Consider the following 20,995-nt stretch of genomic DNA (forward strand, 5'->3'; position numbering starts at 1 on the left):
AGCATCCAGTAGATTGCTGAGATCAAAGCTCAGCTTTACTCATTGCTGGTTTTAGCACCGAGTTTTTGTTGTATGAATCAGAAATAAGGATTGGCATACATTTAAAAAACTCCACGAACTTTCAGTAAAATTAACTCTAGAACCAGAGCAGCTATAGCCTGGACTATAACTGTTTTCTAGTTTAACTTGAATGGAGGAAACGTAAGAATCTGAACACTCTTCCTTTCATCAAAAGGGCTAACTCGCTCATCTAGAATTCAGGGTACTGGGTTCAGAAGATAATTTCCAAAACAAAGATAAGTGAAGTTATGTAGAAGAGCAGGGAAAGAGAGAACACTGACCAGGTTTCACAATCAGTGCTTCTAGACTTCAAGTATACGACTTACCTGCATACGGCACCAGAGAAGCTAACATTTTTTAAACAATAAAACTTACAGAGCAATATAAAAGTTAGAAAAAGAACTAAATTGTTTCTATTAGGACAGTTAAAAGTTTTGTCTACCTCCCTGATACCAGTTTTTATACACAATATAAAGATTTAGTGTAGTACCTATCTGTGTAGTTAAACAAAACATGACTCAGTTACAAAAATGAAGACGCTTTTTTATGGAAAACCAATGTGAGGTAACAGAAGGATGAAAACAGAAACTTTACCTGTGTTCTGCTGCTGGAACAGAATAGCCTGGAACAGGGTCTTTTGTTCCGTAGTATTTTTTAATTAAAGCAATTCCTGCTACTGTATCTGTTCCTTTGAAGTTAACCAAATGAGCAGATGCTCCTATGCCAGCAGTCTGCAAAATAAACCATAAACCAACATCCAAAAAAAGACCTATACTTGAAGTACACAGCATAGCCCCCAAAGGAGTTACTGTCTTCAGTTATTTTTAAAGAGAAGTCAACTGTTACCTCCTCAAAGATACCTACTTAATTAATAGTGATCTCCCCACACTTCCCATCATCCTCTTTTCCACTACTCTGTCTTGTGCTTCTCAGTAGTATTACCTGACATCTGCCATGTGTATTACACATATTTAGTCATCTGTCCATCCACCCACCAAATACATAAAGGAGAGAGATGTTTACTGAAGACTATTATTTCAGGTCTCTTTAACAGAGGCTGACAAATATTAGGTATTTAATATCGTTGACTGAATTTCTAGAATTTCAAAATGTGACTTACTTCCCAAATAACTTCCTAGTAACTTCCTAAAACTTTATACTGGTAACCTAACCAACAATCTATATTTTATTAATTGAGGTTCCCTTCAGTTTCTTACCTCTTGGGAAGAGACTCCTCTGTAGCCAAAATCATGTAACTTGTATTCCAGACCATCTAAGTTACCAGACGTTTCTAATAAGTATTTGGCCAATATTTTCTTCTGCTCTCTAGAATTTGTGGCCACTGTGATTGGATACCAGGACTGAACAAGAATAGTCTGTAGTAATAAAATTAACCACAAGCATTAATACATAAAAAATTGGATTCTTTCTGAGGAAAATCCTAGCTTTCTTTGGAGGTATGTCCTGGACTTCCATATTAGTAGAAATACCACCTGGACATTTCAGCTGTATGGTGGGAAGCCTACCACATGTATTTCAGATACAGTGCCGAGCTCAGCTCTCAAATCCGCAATACGAAGGATAAACAAACTAGGCCACAAACAGCAGAGAATGTTGAATTACCTATTTTTCCATCCAAAGCTCCAAAGAAGCAAATATTTATGAAGACTATCTGTGATGAAGGACTGATGTATTTCTTTATTTTCAATCTATCATGGATCAATAGTTTTATAAAATATATTCACACTTGGATGCTAAGGCAATTGCCATAAAAGTTTCTAAATGCTTATACTTGATTTTTCTATTTCATGCAGGCTTGCACTGAAGAGTTCATGGACCAGACTGGTCCATGGACTGCACCTTCAATAGTATACAACTAGAGAAGTTATTTTTTCACTCCTCTAGGTAGTACTGGGTCTAAACTTTCCTTGGATCTAATATGACTACTGGTAGGTTATGCGTGTGAGATACTTTTGTTTAGTACTAGACAATCCCATTCACTGAGTTATGTTTTATGTCCTTGGCATTTATCTAAAGTCATTATAAAAGAGCCACATGAAACATTTCTGCATACGCTGTTTACTTCTGAGGTCCCTATTTTGTAATTCAGTTCCTATTATATAGTTTTCTAAATGAGGAAATGAAAGAATTGCTACCTTCTAATACTAAGACTTGCTACTTCCTGATAAGAACTGTCTCTTGGCTTTCTCCCCTTTTCCTTGGCTTCCAACTCCAAAAAATGTCTAATCACAGCAACTCTATTAATTATTATAACTTAGGAATTCACTCCTCCATTCTAGGATCATAATTTCCTATTCTTTTTGTAAACCAGATAGCCTGCTATTACAGCAGCTTCAAATTTTAGAAAGAGCTGCTAAGATGACAAGTCTGTGCTCACTCAAAAAGCAACTTACTTTCTAAATTTTACAAAACAAGCTTTTACTGAATACCAGCTAAGTAACCAATAAATAAAATAAGTAAAAATAAAAAGATTATTTATTCTTGGACTTCCCAACTCAGTCCCCCAAAAAGAAAAACTGCATTAGACTCCTGCGATTAACTACGGCTCCAAGTTCTTTGTGGTTCCTTCCATCAAGAGGTGTAAACTCTCTCTTCATTCCTGATTCTGGGATGTTCCTATGATTTGCTTTTGACCAACAGAATATAGCAGAAGCCATATTTATAACTTCCAAGCTTCTGTTTCAAGGTTTTATAATCTACTCTCATTTTCTTAGAACCTTGAGACTGCCCTGTTGTAAAGAAGCCTAAGTCAAGGAAAGAGGTCTTGCAGTCCCAGTTACCTAAGCTGAGGTCCAGACATGGGAGTGAGGCCATTTTAGACCGTTTCTTATCTGAGCTGAACCCCTGCCTGAATGCAGACACGTAAGTCCAAGCAAGACCAACAGAGAACCATTCAGTCAACTGCAGAATCATGAGAAATAACAGCCTTTTATTGAGGGGGCAGGGGGCAGTTTGTTATATAACCGTAGAAAACTGATCCAACTCCTTACTTGAACTCTATGACAAATCACCTCTTACCTAAGCATTCTGCTTCTGAAATTCTTCTTTCGTAATTTCAGTGATTCCACTGACCCAGCCTATGAGTATCCTACTTCTAACTAATCTTTAGCTTCTCTTCCTCTTTATACTGCCGCTGGTTATCCTTCTAAAGCAGAGTTTTATTCAGGTTATGTCATTCCTTAAAATCCTTTAATGGCTATCTATTCCACAGAGGAAGAAGGCCAATTTATGGTGAAATCTGAGGCCTCCTGCAACCTTGCCTCATTTACCATCTAAAGGTTTATCCTTTATGATATATTCTACTTTTTTTGCTATAGTCTCCCTTGGGCTACTTGCCATCCAAAGAATATCTCAATTCTTCATTCTTTCATGAAGAATACCTTCATGAAATGGAAAAGGTTTCTTTTCCCCCATACACAGAATTCACTACTTCTGCTACCAATTTAGCATTCTTTCTTGTATTAGTGTTAGGAATAAATTGCTCCTCCTCCAAAGGCTGTTAAGTAACATATACCTTACTCTAATATCTGTGCCCAGCACTTCTGTGGTATATAACTAGTAATCAATATTCATTTGCTGATTTAATTCAATCAACTCATAATTTTAATTTAACTTAGAATGATATTATCTAGGAGTATGAGAAAGAAAAGAAAAAACATAACGTGATAAACTCTAGTTGAGTTATAAAGGTAGAAGATTGACCTTACCCCTCGAAAAATGCCAGGGAAGGAGAGAAATAACTATGAGACACAGTGATCCTTCACATCACCATTTCCTTTCCATAGTCCAACAAAATCAGCTTAAATTATACTCTTAATAAAATCACTCCCCTTTAAAAAAGATCACTGTAGATGTAAGCAAGGGAAAAAAAGGCAAGTTAGTTTGGGTTAATCCAAGGTCTAATAAAATAGGCCTTGTTGGAAACTTCTCCAAAACAGCAATTTGCCCACACAAATCAAGATAAAATTTTTAGCTGAAAACTAAGACTAAAGTAAAAGAACCTGCAAGTTTTACTTAAGAAGTGTTCATTATATCATTACTGTGCAGAATAAAGAATTTCAAAGAATGAGAAACGGTGTGGTATAGTAGAAAGGGGACTGGACCTACTCTGTTAACTAGTCCCTTTGCCCTTCAGGGCTCAATTTCCTCATCTGTGAAATGGGGGCATTTGATCAGTGTAATAGTTTATAAAGTCACCTTTGATTTTTAACAGAAAAAAGGTTTTGTTTCTTTGGTTGGAAGAAACTGTTAAGTTTAGCCCAACATGCTCATTCTTCAGCCCCTCTTAAGTCTGAGATACCTCTGAAGAACTCTTAAGCTGTCCTAAATACATTCTGAAATCTGATTTGAGGACTAAGATTTCTTCTAGCACTGATATTAAAATTGATAAAGCAATTCAGTAATTTTAGTGGGTTTTAAAATTCAGTGTATGGTAAATAGAAGAATGTTATTAATAACTCTGCACAAGGAATTCCCTGGTGGTCCAGTGGTTAGGACTTGGCACTTTGACTGCTCTGGTTCAACTCCTGGTTGGGGAACTGAGATCCTGCAAACTGTGCAATAAGGCCAAAACATAAACACCACAGGAAAACAAACTTTGTGCATACTGGGAGGGTGAAATGGAAAGAATACTACGAAGCACTATTATTTTAAATGTTTTAAATTTAGGGTTTCCTGAAGAAAATCTCGAGTTTTTAAATAACAAGCTTTTTGGATTTGGTAACAGACTGGATTTACAAGGTAGTAAACTTGGGTGGGAGATGGCTAGGAGAAAGATGAACCTCCTCTATCCTCTAACCCACGGAAGAGGCAAAGTCATTCTGAGAAAGTGTTTTCTGGAGACATGGTATTTAAACAAAATTAAAAAAAAAACAAACCACAGGATCTATCAGAGAGGGATTGTTTCAGAACATGTATTTTTGTGCCTTAGATAAAAATACATACCAAGGACTGAAATTATTTAAATAATATATATTAGAATAGAAGGTAAACTTGATAAGAGATGAAAATAGGGAAATTTTTTCCCTTCAAAATCTAAATCTCATATTGGATTTTATATTTAATAATCTTTAAAAACATTTTTATATTTGCTAACAAACTACTACTAAGATGTCCTGGCGTGCTGCGATTCACAGGGTCGCAAAGAGTCAGAGACAACTGAGCGACTGAACTGAACTGAAGATGTCCACAATTTACAAAAACATCACCTTTTTTTTTTTTTTTTTAGTGAAATATATCTAAATAATGATAATTAAAACAGGTACTTAAAATTTTTTTCAAGGCTAGTATTTTTCACTTTCTAAAGAAAAACATACATGAAAAGCAAGGTAGGCTTGGAACTAGTTCTGTGTCATAAATATCTGCTTTATGAGACTCCAATTCAACAAAGGGGAAGAGTACTTATTGACTAAATCCTCAACCAGAAAACCAGAAAGAAAATAAGTGGAAAAAGGTGATTCATAAATGATGCTTTTAAAAGTAAGATTTATCTGTTTGGGATCTTTTGGCACTGAAGGTAAAAGATACACTAGATGATGTGGTTCTTTAAGAACTCTTCTACTCTTTTTTATAATTCCATCCCCTCAAAATAAAGTATCTGTCAGTAAAGGAGTATGAGAAGTGTTAATATGTTTCCTTTTACTCTGAGTGCACAGTTCAGAGTTTTAACACATAACAGTAAACTATTTTAAATCTTTATTTTAGTTAATTGTTCATTGTTTCAGAGCCTGTTAGGGTACTAAAAGTTTTTCTAACTGTTTCTAGTCTTTATGAAGTCTTTTTTGAATCCCAAACGTATTATTTTATAATACAACAACAAATTAGTTTTACCAATAAACTAGTGAGATAAAGCATACAAAGCACCAAGTAAACACCTCTCAGATAATAGGGTGAAATTTCTATAGTGAATCTTGAATGTATTTAGATGAGAAATATCAGGTGGTAGAGTCTAGGCTCTAAACTGATAAGAATAAAGAAAACAATTACTAAAATGTCTTAAGTTACTAAAGATGTATCTGTGCTATTTTTATCTTTCTCTATGGCGGTGTATATTTAGAACTGCAACAAATAAGATGGAGGCTAGCTGAGTTTTAACTGTTAATGACTTTTTACAATTTAAGGTTAGATTTTACTGGAAGGTAATTTAGTCCAACTGTCATTTTATAGGTGAGGAAACTGAGGCCTGAAAGGTTTAGGAAGTGGTAGGAGTTTACATAACTTTATTAATAGCAATTTTTAAACTAGAATTCCAGTTGAATGGTTTTTACACCTACAATTAATGTTAAGAATGAAAAACAAAACAAAAAACAATTCACCTCAACCCAGTTTGTAAGCCAGTAACACTCCGGATCTGTGTTTTCCACTGTGAAGAGAACATTTCCTCTAGGAATGACAGAGCCCTCAGGAACAGCTTTTACTTCTATTGGAAGGTGCCCATCATATTTCTGGTAAAAGACAATAATGAAATTATTCATTCAACAGATGGCACACCATTACCTGTTTAAATAAGGTTCTTTATATTTACAGAAGCTAAACTTACTGTCAGAGAAATTACAGTTGTAGATCTTACTATATTGCTAGTAACAGGGTCAGAATATGCTTATCCTCCTGAAATAAAATTAGCTATTTGATTAACAGTTTAGTATTACTAATTTTTAAAATTTTATGCTGTCAAAGTACTTTTGCTAAGAAAATTTGTCACTTGAACATAATTTCAAAACAAAGTTGTTTTCCTCTTCTTTCCCCTTCAAAGAGTTTATTCCAACATATTCTAAGAGCACTATCTTCTAAGTAGTCTTCTTTTCCATAAAAGAAAGGCTAATGACTGGAAGATAAAATAATGAACTGCTATTAGAGAGCAAAATAAAATGAACAAACTACAAAAGAAAAGAACTCTCTGCCAGTAGAAGAATCTTGAATAGGTTTTTCTCTATACTGGTAGTAGACTTCACACTATTTTGGTAGTAGACAGACTAACTGTAAGTATAGTTTCTAGAACTTTCACAATCAACATCCAAGGGCAACAACTCTCTCCCAGATTAGGCTGAGGATATAGTGGCTACACAACATGTTACTATATCCTTAATTAAAAGTATATTTAATTTAAAAGCTGGTGAACTTTTGGCTAGTAAGGTAGGTTGTTTCAGAAGTCCTAGCAGTTTATGTGATTTGGGACAAGATAACTAGATTAAAAAAAAAATTCACGATTCCCGAGGTCTCAGATTCTATGCTTGTAAAACTGGATTACACAAGATTATTTCTAGAGAATCTATGAATCCCTAAGATTCTCTGAATATAAAATGAAAAGATTTACCACCTTGATGACTGAGAATTATATTACTAAGTACAGCATCTAACTTAACCATACTGTTATCCTCAAAACAAATCAAATGAGTTAAATGCGGTAGTTACTCAAGATATGGAAAACTAGCAGAGTGCTTATCCAACTTCTTCATGGAGCCAAAATTACCAAACAGTAAAATTCAGTATTACAATATAGGCATGAAAGTTAAAGCATTTCTTATCACTTTGTGTTTGGTAGTTTACAATGAAAAAGACATTCATTTTAGAGATAATTAACATGGAAAGATGTCAGTAGATCCCATTCTCCACCTATCTATTTAATAAAGAAAACAGCCAGGGGACAATTCAACTTGTAACTCAATCTCCATGTCTTTGGATGCCCAAAAGTTTAAGCAAGGAATCCAAATGTGTTAGATAGGATATTACAGTACAATAAAGAATGAAAATTCATTTCACAGATCTGTACCAAACCATTCTAACTATTCAGTAAAGGAAACGTCCTAGAATTGTGTAGTGACAGATTCATACCATCTATTTTCTTAGGTATTCTATAGTCCAGAAAATAGGCTTAAACTTTCAAGTTGCCCCATGCCCTTTCTTAATCATAATGTATTTTCAGATAAAGGATTAAAGCACCTTTCTGATTTGCTAGTTATTTAAACTATAATACATATTGTATCAAATTGCTTAGACATGCTATAGATTCTTGATACTAATCATCAGGAAAAACAATTAAACATACTTTTAACTTCTCACAAGAATATCTAAATAGATATTAGTTACAGGTTCCCATACAGACAATAGTTGTAATTACCCTGATCCTTGAATGATGTGGGGGTTAGAGGCACCCCCTGCCAACAGTCAAAAATCCAGGTATTACTTACAGTCAGCCTCTGTAACCGCAGTTCCTCTCTATCTGTGGTTCTGCATCTGCAGATTAAACCAACTGCAGGCTTGTGGTACTGCAGTATTTACTACTGAAAGAAACTCCATGTAGAAGTGGACCTGTGCAACTTGAACCTGGTTTTCAAAGATCAACTGTATAGCCTAATCTTCTATTCAAATTCCATGGCAAGAAATTTTGAACTAAAAGTAAAACCAAAATACAAAATACACATTGTTTACCTCAAGAATGTAGTTCCATCCCTTTTCATTAAAGACATCATCTTGGAAATGCTCTCTGTATACCTCTTTGGCTTCTTGGATCTTCTCTTTGGTCACTACTTTACCTAAAAAAATAAACATCTCCTGTTCACATTTCTGAAGGCATGCTGTGAATTGCTGAGTTGCCATAGGATTAATGTCTCTAGCTATTTCACACATTCTATGGATTAAAAAATAAGAACTGAGAGGTTAAATGATTTACCTGGAGTCAACAGCAGTGTCAGAAAAGGAATCTGCACTTCCAACCACTCATAAGCAGAAACATAAAAGTCAATTTACTATGTGAAAAACAAATTTGCAGTAGAAGAGATTTTTATATGTGTGTATGTATATATATTTAAAATTACAGTAACAAATTCACTTCTAGGGAGATTTTTTTAAAACCTGTGTTAATTTATACAATCTTCAGATTTGAGACTAAGCCTTTGATATATGGTTTCCAGGTTAACCTGTTTACTTTATTCATAAAGTATATCTTTGGAGGCTGACAATCCAATAATTTTCACAGTTCCTAAGTTGTTGCCACCCGCCCCCATACACCTTCAGCTAACTTTATCTATAAAATAAGGATACTACCTACTTACAGCCTGGTTATGAGAACTAAATGAGTTATGACATCTGAATAAAAGTTCTTAGAATGCTGGCCTATAACAAACCATATATTTTAGCTGTAATTAATAATAAATAACACTTTATAAAGCTTTTAAGCTGAAGGAAATTGAAGTGTAACATTAGTCTTTGGTAACTCTCTAAATAAGATCACTAGTAGACTTATTTAAAATATCTTGGGTAATTGTGTTGCAATGAAGTACTTCTGATATCCAAGTATATTTTCAATAGCATAACATATCTTAACTATCTACTCTTAAAACTGCCAATGTTACAGAAAAAATTATCTGCATAAAATTCAACTTAATCTGTATTCAATTCTGAGATTACTTTTATTTGAAAAGGTAAAAATGAAGTTTTCCAAAATGTATAGAAAACTTTGGAACTATTTCCGCACCCTCCAAATGGACTTCCAAATAATAAAGTACAGAAATTATTTTGGGGATTCTGCTTCTTTAAAATGCATTTAAGACTAAGTCTACAGTTACAAGTAGTTTTGAAAAACAGGCCTTTAAGGTAAAACTGACTAGCATAAACATATTCTAATTATAACTGCTATCACAACTCAAAATGAGTTTCCAGGTCAGTAACAAATCCTTTATTTTGAATTAGTGACTAAAGTCTGCCAACAAACCAGATGACTCTCAGAAAGTTATTCACTTCTCTAAATTTATTCCCAAGCTTATTAGTTTCAGAAAATCTCTCTCATATCTAGAACACCAAGTACATACAAATTATACAATTTAATGCTTTCAAATTAACAGATTTCTAAAAATTTCAAAAGAACCCCTAATGTAATTAATATCAAAATTAGACTCTTCAAAAAGTTACACATATTAGGAAAAGCAATACCTTTTAAATACTTATGAAGAATGTACTGCAATCCATAAAATACTGTTTCCTCATATTTCACCTTCCTTATTTTCGAGTTTTCAGTCTTCTTTTCACGGCATTCAAAGTAGGAATAAACTTTGCTTGTGTTGGGTGGGTACTGTTTATAGTGAGTAACCTATATGAAAGAGAAATACTTGAATTAGAAAATACCAGAAGAACAGAATGTAAATTGCAACAAAAAGAACTTGAAATTATGTAAAAACTAGATAAAATATACTGATTTGCTATTGATGAGCTTCTTTTCTGGCGATAAAGAATATAAAGTAAGCATCGTGCTTATTGTTTAGTTGCTTAAGTCATGTCCGACTCTTCTGCAACCCTATGGACTGTAGCCTGCCAGGCTCCTCTGTCCATGGGGTTTCCCAGGCAAGAATACTGGAGTGGGTTGCCATTTCCTTCTCCAGAGGATCTTCTCCATCCAGGGACTGAATCCATGTGTCCTGCATTGGCAGATGAATCCTTTAGCACCAAGCCACCAGGGGAGCCCCATTATGATTAAGATACTTTTAATACTTCGGTATCTTAAATTCAAAATCACAGGCGAGTATAAAGTTTTATAAACATACTGGATTTAAGGAAGTACATAGCCTCTGTAGAACCAGACACTTGGGGAGAATAAAAAAAGGTTTACTCTTGGTGAACAGTCTTCATTTGGGAAAGAGAAGCAGCTGCCTGCGGGGATATACAACATAAAACAATGAACTGAAAGCAGAATGTGGTACTGTTACTATGTAAGTGTGGAACGCTCTTTAAGTCAATAGTCAATGACTTCTTAAGGCTCTCCACCTGCATAAGGCACTGGCTACGATTTCTTCTAGTCTTCAAAGTGACACTGTGAAAACCTGGATGAAAGCAACAGCAGCAGCAGTGGAAAAAAATACCCTGTTCTGTAATCTTTTCTCAAACCACCTCTGAATTGCAAAATTTATGTCTATACAATTGCAACATTAAATCCTTGTGGATTTAAAGATATGAAGAAGTATTATCACAAATTTCTTTTCCATGAATTTAGGTAAGAGCCACTGTTGAAAATTTATTTTTGTTTTCTGTGTTCATTATAATCTGAATTTATTACATTTTAATATGGTTACAATATTTTACCAATAAAAAACAACTGGAAGAATAGTGTGTATTTTCTCATTTGCAAAAATAGGAATAATGCCTTAAAGCTTACGGATAGGGTGATGAGTCAGGGTAATGGTGGAATAAATCTTTGCAGATGAGTTTCATGGATGACTGCTGTGGACATAAACCATTTTCCCTGTTTACTTCTGATCTCAAGTTTCAAAAAAAACTGTTTTCCCTGTTTGGCTGTACAATCTCAATCCAAGTAAAACTTGGCTTTAACCTAAAGAATCTTTGTGGCTTAACACAAAAACTCTAAAATGAATATAGAAAGAAAAAAAAGTCACAAATGTTTAAAATATGTTTCCAACTAACAACTCTAATAGCCCCCTGATGCTGCTTACAGGTAACCTTGGAGGTGAATCTTTATTGTTAATATGTGGTCTGTTGCCTAAGTCAGGTAAGAGCTGGAACTTTCTGTTTTGCTCATCTATGTATCCCAGGTGATGCAGTGGTATAAAGAAACCCCTTGCTAACGCAGGAGCTGCAAGAGACGCAGGTTAGATCCCGGGATCAGGAAGATCCCCTGGAGACGGAAATGGCAACCCACTCTAGTATTCCTACCTGGAAAATTCATTGGGTAGAGAAGCCTGGCAGGCTATAGTCCATGGTGTCTCAAAGAGTTGGACTGAACACACATAGGCAGTTATCTATATATTACAAGGTATATGAGGCTTCATCAAAACCTAGCATAGGGACTTCCCAGGCAGTCCAGTGGTTAAGGCTCTGTGCTTCCACCACAGGGGTCATGGGTTTGATCCCTGATCAGGGAACTAAGGTCCCTCATGCTGCATGTGTGTTAGTCACTCAGTCATGTCTGACTCTCTGCGATCCTATGGACCCTAGCCTGCCAGGCTCCTCTGTCCATGGACTTCTCCAGGCAAGAATACTGGAGTATGGTGCCATTTCCTTCTCCAGGGATCTTCTCAAACCAGGGATTGAACCTGGGTCTCCTGCACTGCAGGCAGATTCTTTACTGTCTGGGCCATCATGAAAGCCCACATGCTGCGTGGCAAGGCCAAAACAAAAACAAAAAAAACCTAGAAGCAGTGAGGTGGGAGCAAAGTCAGCTCTGATGAAGTAAAATTTGAACAAAGATTCACAGCTGTGACTCAGTACTTATTGGACCTTCTTCCCAGTTCGCATACTTAATGGTGCACCTTTAATAGTTTACTTTCTCTACATCAGATTTAAAAGTATTAGAAGGCAAATGAATTACTTTCTTCTTCTGAGTAGACCAAGCAGTCAAAAGCTAAATGGAAATGTACCTAAGCTATTTAATTCCACCTTGGTCTAAAAGTGTACTAAAGATTTTCCATCCTACAAATACAGTTCCTGTTATGGACAATAATGAAATATGTTTATATAATTTTAAAGCTTTACTTCAGTTGTGTTCTTTAATTATGGTACTTAAAACCTTTGTGTAAGTATTCAGAATGTCTCTCTGAAAACAAACATTAAAAATACAAAGTTGTCTAGGCATAGTTAGAAATGAAGTATGACTTCTAAAATCTTTGGAGAAACTTAAGAGAAATGTTTTAGATTTCAGCTAAACAATCAGCAAACTCTCTAGCAATTAACTATGGAACAATTTACTATCAACCACTTAATAACACCCAATATATTTGAAGAAGAATAAAATACAATAGTATATTCATATCTGTTTATATACTGGCATATACATTGTTTAAATGGGAAAAAACTTTTAAACAGAGCTTCTTAGTAAATATTTTCTAAAATAGCTAATTTTAGTTGTGCTAAGTTTACTGTCCTCTTCATTTTACTAAACTTCATTTCTGCTAAACTTGTCACCCTGAGTCCCTTGGAACTTTTATCAGATAATGAGATGATATAGCAGAAATTCAAATCAATAAATTTTTATTTTATAAACAGTTCATTCATTCACAAATATATGCTTTACCTGCTGTGTAATCAGGCACTGGTTCAGATGCTAAGGATGGGGAAGTAAAACAGACTGACATAGTCCCTAGTCCCACTGGGCTAGTGAGGGCTGAGAAGTCATAAAATCAGTTCAGAGCTAGATGGATGCTATGAAAAATTAAAATGATGGCCTAGAAGAGGCGTGGGAGACTAAATAGGAGGCCAGGAAGGCTTATCCTGAGATAGCGACACGTGAACAAGATCTAAGTGACAAGGAAATAGGAAATATTTTGACTTCAGGGTCAGAACAGAAATGAAGACCACTGTGCTTGGTGCTTAGAGAATGCGGAGGAGGAGGTACATGAAGTCAGAAAGAGATGCAGCGACAAGAGCACGTAAGACTCACAGGCTACCTCAAGTGGGGAAGCCACTAGTATGCTTTAGGCTACAGTGACTATGATCTGATTCGCATTTGACAAGGATCAGCCTGGCAGAGGGGGAGAGTAGATTACAGGGTGACCTGAGTGGATGCAGGAATATCAGTTAAGAGGCTATTGCCAAAACTCAAATTAGGTGAGAGATGACTCATTATCTTTGAAGAAGTAGGCTGATAGATTAGATTTGGGAATAAAGAGGGGGAGAATTTTATGATGTTGCCTAGATTTTTGGCTTGAGCAACTGAGTGAATAATGGTGCCATTTGCTGAGACGAGGAAAGGCATGGAAGGACTGGGTTGGGAAATCAAGAACTTAGTTTTAAGTATGGTAAGTAAACACTAACAAAAAGCTCCATAATATTCAAAATTAAGTGACCTGCCAAAAGAGCGCTCTTAAATAATATTGTTTTTCAGCACTGCTCTGAACTGTCACCACTTGAGGAAATGGATGTACAATAAATTTAAAATTATTTATGAGAAAATAATAAATTTCTCTTAATATCCTCCACAAAGACTACCCCTAAAAATGTTTCTTAAACTGACATAGCCTTCCTGCAACTAACAGAATCCCGCCAGCACATAAATATATGTGTGATGAAGAACAGACACACAAGGGAAAATGTAGCTCTTCTAATAAATCTGAATTTCAGTTATGTGGTTGATTTTACTTCATGAAAAAATAAGCTTCTAAAAACTGCACTCCCAGTGTCAATTAACCATGTATAACAGTTCAAGAGAAATATGAGAAGTATTTCAGTTGCATAGAGTGTTTCTGTGACAGCGAAGTACTTTTCTCCTGAGCTTCTCTAGCTTTCCTATAAGGTTGACATAATATATTTCCAAGAGCTTTCCTCCCACATTGGTATCACACGACCAAAGGTAACTACTACTAACCTACTTTCACAGTTATAATCACTAAGAAATAATCACAAGCCAACATTTCAACACCACCATGTGTACATAAGAGCATATGGAGTAACAGACTCAAAGTCACAAACTAAGCTATGTTACCTGTGTAATATCTAAGGATACTCAAGAGGCACTTATTAGGACTCTCTACCTTTTCAAAGGCAATGAGCCAGAAACAGCAAAAATTATAATGGATTTTTTTTTCAATATTCAGGATTTCTCAAGCCCTGTCCTTCCATTGCTCCAGAAAATGATTCATTGCTATTTGGCTTATGAAGCACTACTAACATCAAAATACAACTTAAGGACTTGGGGATTGTATTATTTTAGTGAAGGGGAGAAATTGTAAAACCGGCCAATATCATTATGCTGCCTCTTCCCTTGACTCTGGTAGAATTCCTAGCAACTTGTACCTTTTCTTGGCACACCTTGAAGAGACATTTCATAAACTGACAAAAGGGCTATCAGCTTCTGGTATTTTTGTTTTGCAAGATACTCTACAATTATTACTGGCTTCATCCAGTCTATGAAGTATATTCATGACTTACATATAGGATTTTATTTCTATTGCCTAGGTTTTTCCTGTAATTCGTAATATAAAACTTCCTGGGAAAACTCTATCCTAAGAATGCACAGGTGCTCTCTGACATACAAACTGCAGCAGGACCACACTTCTCACAGGGTTTAGGCTGCCACTGGAGATGTTTTAACCATACTTAAGTGTCCAGAATTGGTGAAGAAGCAACTTTGAAAACAGGAAACAGCACAGAGGAAGACACTGGGTAGCTCAAGTCTGAGGCAGGACTAAAGTACCCATAAGAATGATTGTCATCTAGCCCCAAATCTTTAACCCCAAAATGCCCAAATAAGATTTGTTATTCTGCCACTAATGAGGAAGCAAGCTGTTTTTCAAAAAGCTATCTTGGGTGCTTAATCACCATACATAAATCATACAGTCTTTTCTAACTTTTCTAAAATCAACTTTAACCCATCTTAGATTGTAATGGACATCTTTTGTCCTTTATAATACCTCAGTTCAGTTCAGTTGCTCACTCGTGTCCGACTCTTTGCGACCCCATGAACTGCAGCACGCCAGGCCTCCCTGTCCATCACCAACTCCTGGAGTTCACCCAGACTCACGTCCATTGAGTCAGTGATGCCATCCAGCCATCTCATCCTCTGTTGTCCCCTTCTCCTCCTGCCCCCAATCCCTCCCAGCATCAGAGTTATTTCCAATGAGTCAACTCTTCGCATGAGGTGGCCAAAGTACTGGAGCTTCAGCTTCAGCATCATTCCCTGCAAAGAAATCCCAGGGCTGACCTCCTTCAGAATGGACTGGTTGGATCTCCTTGCAGGCCGAGGGACTCTCAAGAGTCTTCTCCAACACCACAGTTCAAAAGCATCAGTTCTTCGGTGCTCAGTTTTCTTCACAGTCCAACTCTCACATCCATACATGACCACTGGAAAAACCACAGCCTTGACTAGATGGACCTTTGTTGGCAAAGTAATGTCTCTGCTTTTCAATATGCTATCTAAGTTGGTCATAACTTTTCTTCCAAGGAGTAAGCGTCTTTTAATTTCATGGCTGCAGTCACCATCTGCAGTGATTTTGGAGCCCCCCAAAATTAAGTCTGACACTGTTTCCACTGTTTCTCCATCTATTTCCCATGAAGTGATAGGAGCAGATGCCATGATCTTCGTTTTCTGAATGTTGAGCTTTAAGCCAACTTTTTCACTATCCTCTTTCACTTTCATCAACAGGCTTTTTAGTTTCTCTTCACTTTCTGCCATAAGGGTGGTGTCATCTGCATATCTGAGGTTATTGATATTTCTCCCGGCAATCTTGATCCCAGCTTGTGCTTCTTCCAGCCCAGCGTTTCTCATGATGTACTCTGCATAGAAGTTAAATAAACAGGGTGACAGTATACAGCCTTCACGTACTCCTTTTCCTATTTGGAACCAGTCTGTTGTTCCATGTCCAGTTCGAACTGTTGCTTCTTGACCTGCATACAGGTTTCTCAAGAGGCAGGTCAGGTGCTCTGGATTCCCATCTCTTTCAGAATTTTCCACAGTTTATTGTGATCCACACAGTCAAAGGCTTTGGCATAGTCAATAAAGCAGAAATTGACGTTTTTCTGGAACTCTCTCGCTTTTTTGATGATCCAGCAGATGTTGGCAATTTGATCTCTGGTTCCTCTGCCTGTTCTAAAAACAGCTTGAACATCTGGAAGTTCACGGTTCACGTGTTGCTGAAGCCTGGCTTGGAGAATTTTGAGCATTACTTTACTAGCGTGTGAGATGAGTGCAATTGTGCGGTAGTTTGAGCATTCTTTGGCATTGCCTTTCTTTGGGACTGGAATGAAAACTGACCTTTTCCAGTCCTATGGCCACTGCTGAGTTTTCCAAATTTGCTGGCATATTGAGTGCAGCACTTTCACAGCATCATCTTTCAGGATTTGAAATAGCTCAACTGGAATTCCATCACCTTCACTAGCTTTGTTCGTAGTGATATTTTCTAAGGCCCACTTGACTTCACATTCCAGGATGTCTGGCTCTAGATGAGTGATCACACCATCGTGATTATCTTGGTCGTGAAGATCTTTTTTGTATAGTTCTTCTGCTCAGTCCTGTCCAACTCTTTGCAACTCCATGGACTGCAGCACACTAGGCCCACCTGTCCATCACTAACTCCCGGAGCTTACTCAAACTCACGTCCATTGAATCTGTGATGCCATCCAACCATCTCACCCTCTGTCGTCCCCTTTTCCTCCTGCCTTCAATCTTTGCCAGGATCAGGGTCTTTTCAAATGAGTCAGTTCTTCACATCAGGTGGCCAAAGTATTAGTTTCAGCTTCAGCATCAGTCCTTTCAATGAATATTCAGGACTGATTTCCTTTAGGATGGACTGGTTGGACCTCATTTTAGTCCAAGGGACTCTCAAGAGTCTTCTCCAACACCACAGTTCAAAAGCATCAATTCTTTGGTGCTCAGCTTTCTTTACAGTCTAACTCTCACATCCATACATATGACTACTGGAAAAACCATAGCTTTGACTAGACAGACATTTGTTGGCAAAGTAATGTGTCTGCTTATTTCATACGCTGTCTAGGTTGGTCATAACTTTTCTTCCAAGGAGCAAGTGTCTTTTAATTTCATGGCTGCAGTCACCATCTGCAGTGATTTTGGAGCCCCCCAAAATAAAGTCTGTCACTGTTGCATTGTTTCCCCATCTATTTGCCATGCAGTGATAGGACCCATGATAATATCTAATGGATCTCTAATATTTATTAATTAATGGATGAAAATATGCTGAGTTCAAGATAACCAGTTTAAAATGACCTTCTGAGAAGCAACCCACACTAGACAGCACATTTCATAACTTGTGTGGCTTAAACTGTAAATTGCTTAGAGATTTCTTTCTTGCGCTGCATGTTATTTATTTCTTCCAAGTAAGTCTGAATTGACAACATCTTCCATTTCAACCTGCTAACAGGTAGAATGTTCAGAAATGGTAAAACTACTCTCTGCTGTAGTTTGTTACAGACATTATCTATATAGAAGGGGAAGAAGAATGGAATAGAAATGAATCTTTTATTGATTCATTTAGTTGGAAACTGATCAATGTCTATCCCAGAAATAAGTGGGGAAAAAAATGACTTATTTCCTTTCCAAAAAAAATGTTCCAAATATCTTTTTAGCACCTCAATGGCTAAGGCCAGCCCCAATGCACCTTTCCATAGCTGGCTTATTAGCACAATGTAAATATAACCCAGTAGATAATTTTCTTTAAACCATTTTGAAAATATAAGTGGTTAACACTTAAGATTAAATGTCCTTCTCATTTGTAACAAGAACCCAGGATGAAAACAGAAGAAACAACCACATTCATCTATTTCCTTCGTTCATCATTATGTATAATGAAGCAAGAGATTACAGAAATGAATATATATTTTAAATGCCCCTTTAGTCCAAACTGTCCTGAACTGTCTGGAAAGGATACAAAAAAACCAAAATTTCTACACGTTGTCATGTGCTTGGACATTATTCTATCTACTTGCAAAATACCTTTCTAGAGTGCCTAGACGGCCAATTATCCTTACTTCAGTTCTACACCCCCCACAAAAAAAACCAAATCAACAATTCAGTTTGTTTTGTTCTGTTCCACCAATACAACCAAAGCTGCTAGCTCCCTACTCTAACTGGCCAACAGTATGTAAGTACTAATAAGGATGTGTATATAATCTTCTCAGGTAATTTCCAAATAGAAGTGTAATTTCACTGCTTCTAGACTCAAGAGTACCATTGCTGTCTCCTCTTCATCCAAGAAGATTAAAAAAAAAAAAAAAAAGATAAACAGGCTATAAGTATCACCAAAAATGTAGGGAAAATGAAACTTAAAAACTAAACTGCAAGTGTAAAATACACAATTTATTTTACTGACTGCTGCAAACCACTGGTATAATAAAACATCCACCTGGCTAATCCTCTTGAGGGTTTTCTTGGGAGGGAGGGTGGGAAATGAAATATGTTAGTTACTAGGATGATAATCTTAAAAGGTTTTATATTAGGAAGGGAATTAATACACCAACCAATCTGACTTGAAATGGACAGGAATAAACCACTCTTAAATAGGTACAGATTCTAATAGTGCTGTTAAGTATGCCTAGCTAGCAGATCAGAAAACTTTAGGGTAACCACTCTTACCTTTCATCCCAGGAAACTGATGTTAAAGCAATTTTACATTCCTTATATATAATAGCTATGGGAGCCACAAACTAAAGAAGCTCCTACACTGTTTTGTTTTTAAAAGTTAAAACTTACCTTTCTTGCTATTAATATATTAAAAAACTTGAAAATTATTTTAAAGATTTGGTTACGGGGATAAAGTTTTAGAAAACTGTGAATGAGACCATTCTAAAATCACCATTAAAAACACTCAAAACACCATGAACTAAGTAACCACAATAGAAGCACAAGTAAACCATCCTTGATAGTGCTATGATCTCCTTGCAACTGTGCAGATTTCCATTTTAAAGTTCCATTTAAAAGACCACTCCTTAAAGAAACTTGGCTCTACTTTAAATAACAACCCATCTTAATTATCAAAAGTAGAATCTTAAACCAGCTAGGAAAAAAAGTTCAACAGAGAACTTAAGTAAAATGGGATTCTCCAAAATACTTTACTGGAATATTTAAGAGAAAAAACTAAAAGCAACAACAACAAAAAATCTGAAAACATTATGCTTTAATCGCTATACTTCAAACTACCATGCTGCTCAAGTAAAAACTGAAACTTATTTTGTGAAAGTGGAGTTTTCAGTCTGACATGTCATTTTTTAGGTGTCCTGGATAACAAAGCTTGTTAGCAAAGTATAATCCAGTTTACTTCATGTAATTTGGAAACTGAGGGAGGGGATATTTCCCAAATTTCCCTTTAATCACTCTTCCCTTTATTAATGTATGAGTTTCAAATAAAATGATCGGGACACCTAGACGTGCAAGCGTCCAATAGCCATAGTAACAGAACGCTGTGTCCTCTCAACAAGTTCTCTAGGTTAACTACAGTTTTTTTTAAACTTCTTGTGTTTCACTTTCCTTTTCACAGAAATCACAAAGTGGTTCTAAGGGAATAAAGGCAGATCGGCCTTTGCAACAGGGGATGAGGAGTGTGAGTGATCACCAGAGGCAAAGGAGTTTGAAACCGAGCCCAATGGAGCGGGACGGGGGAATCGAGCAGGGCTCCCCGGAACAGACAGATGAGGGTCCTCCGCACCCGGGCCACCGGCAGAGGAATGTGGCTGGCTGCTCCGGCAGCCCTACTAGACCTCGCCCACCCCTTCCTCGAGGAGGGACACATCTGCCGACTAAGGGGTGAGCTTGCTTGACTCAGCTCCACGGGGGAAACCCTTTTCAAACCTGACTCCCTCTTTCCACGGCGGAATCCCAGGGGCCGTTACCTAACTGACCTGCTCTCCTCAGGCAAGCCCTAACCAAGGCCGGCCCTGACGGGCCCAGGGCCAAAAGGCCGCACTCCTGGGGAAGGCGTGAGCTCACCCAGTGACGCCCCGGCCGTCGGCCCGCTGAGCTGCCCGGAGCCCCGGGCGGCGAGTGCGGGGAACCGGTTCGGGCCCGCCTCAACCCCTCGCCGCACCGCCCCACCACGCACCCCCCAGGCCCCGCCTCCTGCCGTCCATCCCTCCATCCCTGCTCCATCAGCCTCCTCCCCAACTGCGGCTCCAGCCTCACCTGCCCCATCCCGCCCGCCGCCGCGCCTTCCCTCGGGACTTCCCCAGCGCCACGACCCCAGCCCGGCCGCCCCCGCCCCGCAGCCTCGCGCTGGTCCCCGACGCACCCTCTTCCTCCCTGAGCCTTTACCTTGTACGAGTCGGTGGCCAGGAGGATATTGAACTCGGCTTCTGCCGCAGCATTCATCTCGGGCGGGAGTGTGGGGGCCGCGCGCCGCGGACTGCCCGGCGCGGCTGCGAGGAAGGAGAAAAATGGGCTTCACCGCGCTCCGTTGCTTAAGTCACCGATCGGTCTGAGGGGGAGGGTAAGAGGAGGGAGAAAGGGAGCGAGTAGGAGGGGCCAGAGGAG

The 20,995-nt window shown here is 37.6% G+C and overlaps 1 protein-coding gene across 2 annotated transcripts in view; it reads right to left on the reverse strand.

Moving 5' to 3' along the window:
• The window catches only part of NAMPT (nicotinamide phosphoribosyltransferase), a 42,841-nt gene extending 21,900 nt beyond the window's left edge, over nucleotides 1-20,941 (reverse strand). Inside the window, exons 1-6 of one of the 2 annotated variants that reach the window (XM_004007842.5) lie at nucleotides 20,777-20,941; nucleotides 10,009-10,165; nucleotides 8,509-8,612; nucleotides 6,396-6,524; nucleotides 1,278-1,436; nucleotides 655-791 (exon numbers count right to left, since the gene is read on the reverse strand). In XM_004007842.5, the coding sequence (XP_004007891.1) occupies nucleotides 655-791; nucleotides 1,278-1,436; nucleotides 6,396-6,524; nucleotides 8,509-8,612; nucleotides 10,009-10,165; nucleotides 20,777-20,833 (743 nt within the window). In that variant the 5' untranslated portion in view covers nucleotides 20,834-20,941. Of the gene's footprint in view, nucleotides 1-654; nucleotides 792-1,277; nucleotides 1,437-6,395; nucleotides 6,525-8,508; nucleotides 8,613-10,008; nucleotides 10,166-20,455 lie in introns of both variants that reach the window. The other variant, XM_060415009.1, reaches the window with a different exon arrangement.
• Nucleotides 20,942-20,995: the final 54 nt, after the last annotated feature.

This window comes from Ovis aries, chromosome 4 (assembly GCF_016772045.2).
Source record: "Ovis aries strain OAR_USU_Benz2616 breed Rambouillet chromosome 4, ARS-UI_Ramb_v3.0, whole genome shotgun sequence".
NCBI lineage: Eukaryota > Metazoa > Chordata > Mammalia > Artiodactyla > Bovidae > Ovis > Ovis aries.